This window comes from Malus domestica, chromosome 11 (genome assembly GCF_042453785.1).
Source record: "Malus domestica chromosome 11, GDT2T_hap1".
In the NCBI taxonomy this organism is placed as follows: Eukaryota; Viridiplantae; Streptophyta; class Magnoliopsida; order Rosales; family Rosaceae; genus Malus; species Malus domestica.
The window spans coordinates 16265889-16270000 of record NC_091671.1 but is presented as its reverse complement, the minus strand read 5'-3'; the positions used below and the strand labels follow the sequence as shown (position 1 = coordinate 16270000).

Sequence of the window (4112 nt, the reverse complement as noted above, 5' to 3'; positions counted from 1 at the left end):
TCAAGGTCTAGAGCAGCTTCATCAGTCTCTGGTCGACACCATTGCCGGTGGGCCAGTCATCGACGGCATGCAACAGATGGCTGTGGCTTTGGGGAAGCTCACTAATCTTGAAGGCTTCGTTCGCCAGGTACTTAATTATGATTAAATAATCCGATTTCTGGCATAGTTTTCTTAGGTTTACCGGTGTAAACCATTTATTTCCGTCATGCAAGTTCATGTATGCATTTCACGTAATTAATTAATCTCAGTATGCTCTCTCATTTTCTGTTATCTCTTTATTAAGAACTGCATTATAAACTTTATTAGATTATATTATTCCTTTTAGTTATGTGTTCCTTGGAACCCTAGGAGTTTTTTTTTAATGAACCCTAGGAGGTCATTATTGCTATTTTTGGGAGTATTATATTTTTATTGGCAAATTTTCCTGAAGCTTTGTGAAAATTAATTTGACTATAAGGCAGGTCTTGTTCAGGTGATTTCTGAAAAGACTTGAGTTGTCCTAATTTCAAATTGTAGACCAGACTTGACCAATACAAATGGATGTCTAGGTGAAAATTGAAATCCATTCAAAAAATTCTATATGGATTTAAACCGTTTTCAAATTAAACTATCAAGGATTGATTAGATCTTACGTGAGGAATCTGCTAACACCATGAACATGATTAAGTTATGTTAATTGAAAAAAGTGACTTTAAATCGTTGATGATTGTAGGGTTCAATATAGACTTTATCAATCAAGAACTACCAGTCAATCACGTTAATTAGTTTCTCTCTCATGTTTATATCATTAGAAAGGTGTATTATTTTCGATCAAACCACAGAACTTTGGTAGGTGACATCAAACATGTTAGTTGATCTGAATTGTCCTTCTAGTCCAACTATTTCATTATATTCTTTATTTTTGTCCTCTTGTTTTGTGCCTCCATTATCGAATATATACATGAAAGGTGAACCCAAGGGTTTCATTTTCACACATCACCTTGATTTAACATCTAAATTGACTTTTAGCTCAAGCTCTACTAAAAAAAATTCGAAATGGAACCATCTATACTATAGTCAACTAGATATTGTATGTAAATTTCTGTCATTTTATGCTTATACCGCTTTTTAATAAGGAAGGGCTTTCTATACATGTTTTTGCACCTTCTCCATATATATATTTTTTTTAATTCTGGTCATTGATATTATTTTAATTTTTTTTCAATTTAATAGCCAAAACAAAAAAGGTGAGAAATAGTTTTGTCACTGTCATGCAACTGGTCAAATTTTTGAGAGAGAAGTTATAGAATATTATACAGCTAGATTGATCACATCCTCTACATGCTTGCCACGTCTGCAGTGCTTCATTGGGTCACAATAATTTAACTATCACCCATAATTTTGGGGTGTACCAACATGTATTTTTAGCTGAGGTGTCAATCAGGTTGCTTAAGGCTAGGGTTTTGGTGCAGTTTTTCCATTCCAAATGTTTCTATCAGAGGTAGGTTTGAATGTGATGTTTGTTGAAATCAAAACCGTAGATAGACCTATCGTATGAATTTAAAATTTGAGATGGAAAATATAGGTATTGAACTAAGTTCATATTTCTATTATTTTTCTAAACCATGATTGGAATAGTCCAAATTCATAAAAGGAACAAGTGTTCCAATTTCAACCCTTTTGAAAATATTGTTTAAAGGTTGTGCCCCTTCTCTTGCAATAGGGACGCATCCGAAGGGCTACATAATGGTTCTTGTTTAATTTAATCAAATATGTTTGCTTTATTCTTTTCCTATATTGTATTATATTATGTCTCCTTTTGCATTTATCTACCCTAAAAATTAAGTTACTCATTATTTGTGTATATGATCAATTGTTTAGGCTGATAACTTGAGACAACAAACCCTTCATCAGTTGCGTCGCATATTGACAGTTCGTCAGGCAGCGAGATGCTTTCTTGTAATCGGAGAGTACTATGGACGATTAAGGGCACTTAGTTCTCTTTGGGCATCTCGACCGCGAGAGTAAGATTGTCATAACATGATCATTATTCTCCGTTCTAGTTATTATATAACTTAAATGACAAAGGATTGGTTTTTAATCACTGTTTATCATATGTTAAACTTTTTTGGGCTGGGTAAATCCATGACATTTTGACTTTTTCATGTACACAATCTCTGGGTTTTTTTTTCATTTTTTTTTTTTGGTAGAAAAGAACTCTAATAGGAGAAACCTCTTGCATAACTAGTTTCAATACAGTCAAAATGGAAAGCCATTTTACATGCGTCTCAAATACAAAGATTATCCATCTTTAGCCCAACTAAAGCCACCACATCCGCATCCTAGAGAAATCTGTAGGGTTTTTTACTTTACGAAAGTAGTAGTTCTTTTCTTTCGGATGAGACTATAGAACTTTTACCATAGGTCTTGCTTTCTATCAAACTGTTCGAGAAAAACAATTGGGAATAGAGTAATTGGGTTCTAAAACATTTTTTGCTGCAGCAACGATAGTATTATTCTTCCTGTATTCTCCTTTAACAATTAATAATTTTAGAATTAATATCCTTGTGTAACGCATAATTACTATTTATGTCATGTACTCGATCTGCAGGAGCATGATGAGCGATGATAACTCATGCCAAACGACGACAGAACTACAAATGGTACAACCTTCGCAGAATCATTTCTCATCCTTTTGATCAAATCCCAGTAGCCTGCAGAGAGCTACTTTAGAAGTCCTTTGTCCATTATTGCCGGTGCTGGATGCTTCTAGCTTGATTAAGCTACTTTAAGAGATAGGACATATTTTTTTTTTCCTTCCTTATTTTCTATTTCTGTTTTTTTTAATGTCTTTATGTTACTACGTTATCTTATAAATGCAATTCAATATTTTCTGTGCATCATAAGAAGGTTCTTCCACTTGGTTAAACAAAGAAAAAAAAAGGATTAAACAACGAAACAAAAATTTAATTGGTCCTAAACGGCTTTTGCATGCATAATATATATAGATGGATAGATAGATGACCCGGAGAGAAAGGTGGCAAGTGAGAGAAAGAGAGAACTCAATAAGTTGTCATCTTCTAGTGTCCTTATTGAAAGAAGGTAGTGCTATTCACACATTCGTTTCTACTTCTCACACCTATTGCAAATTTTTGCCGGGATCAAATGATTTGAAGAAAATCAATGACAAAAAATTAATAAGGATATATGGGAGGTAATGTGAATAGCCGTATCCAAAATAAGGAATTCTCGAAACGAAAATGGTTGTATCTGATAGAGAGAGATGGTTGTTGCACGCACTTCATTTGTATGAAGTGGTTGCGAAGAAGAAGAGTATTCTAGTGTAGAAGCGACAAGGGTTAGAGATGGGATATAAACTGAGTCGATTGTCTTTTTCCTAATACTTTGTGCAAAAAAGTTGTATATACATATATAGAGGAAAAGGTTGGTTGTTACTCTTCATTTATAACAAGTGGTTGCACATTAATCACAAATGGAGATTATTTAATCCACAAACGGACGAAGATGATGTGTGTGTATGCATCTGTGGGGGAGAGAGAGAGCTTGTTTGACCTAAAATTACATGAACAAGGTGTTAGGAGTATTAAGATTCAATGGCTATGAAATTGATATGTGTCAAGAGAGATTAAGAAGTTAGTTAAGTTTGTTGAGAATGTAGCTTAGAGTGCAAGTTACTATAGCTATTATATATAGCTTGTAATTAACAATACATTTTACAAAATTCATTCTCTCTCTAAACCCTCTTAATCTTCTTCTTCCTTTATGCATAACAGTTCTTATCAAATCTTTCAATGGTTTACATGGTATCATCGCCGGAACAAGCATAGAAGCTTGATGGTTCTTCGATCTTGGTTTCATTTGCTTCCGCTACATCTCAAGGTTTTTCTTTGCAGCACTATGATTCTCTCTGATAAATTTGGATGCTTCTTCTACACCTCTTCTTCTGATTCCGTTTTCTACAAAGTGTAAACAACAAGTGTTTGTGATTTGTTCTCTGTCAAAATTACTTCAAGATTTTGTCATAAGCTACAACAATGGTTATAGCTTCTTAGTTACAGATTCTCCAATCTCCAACCACTTCATTGATTTCATCTGTTTCCAGCTCAGTAAAC

General features: G+C 33.8%; 1 protein-coding gene across 4 annotated transcripts in view; it reads left to right on the top strand.

Annotated features, from left to right (window-relative positions):
- The window catches only part of LOC103453345 (transcription factor TGA9-like), an 8054-nt gene extending 5175 nt beyond the window's left edge, over positions 1-2879 (top strand). For all 4 annotated transcript variants that reach the window (XM_008392889.4, XM_070808675.1, XM_008392888.4 and 1 more), the window contains 3 exons: positions 1-127; positions 1861-2003; positions 2591-2879. The exon at positions 1-127 is cut by the window's left edge and continues 95 nt beyond it. In XM_008392889.4, the coding sequence (XP_008391111.1) occupies positions 1-127; positions 1861-2003; positions 2591-2678 (358 nt within the window). In that variant the 3' untranslated portion in view covers positions 2679-2879. The remainder of the gene's footprint in view (positions 128-1860; positions 2004-2590) is intronic.
- Positions 2880-4112: the final 1233 nt, after the last annotated feature.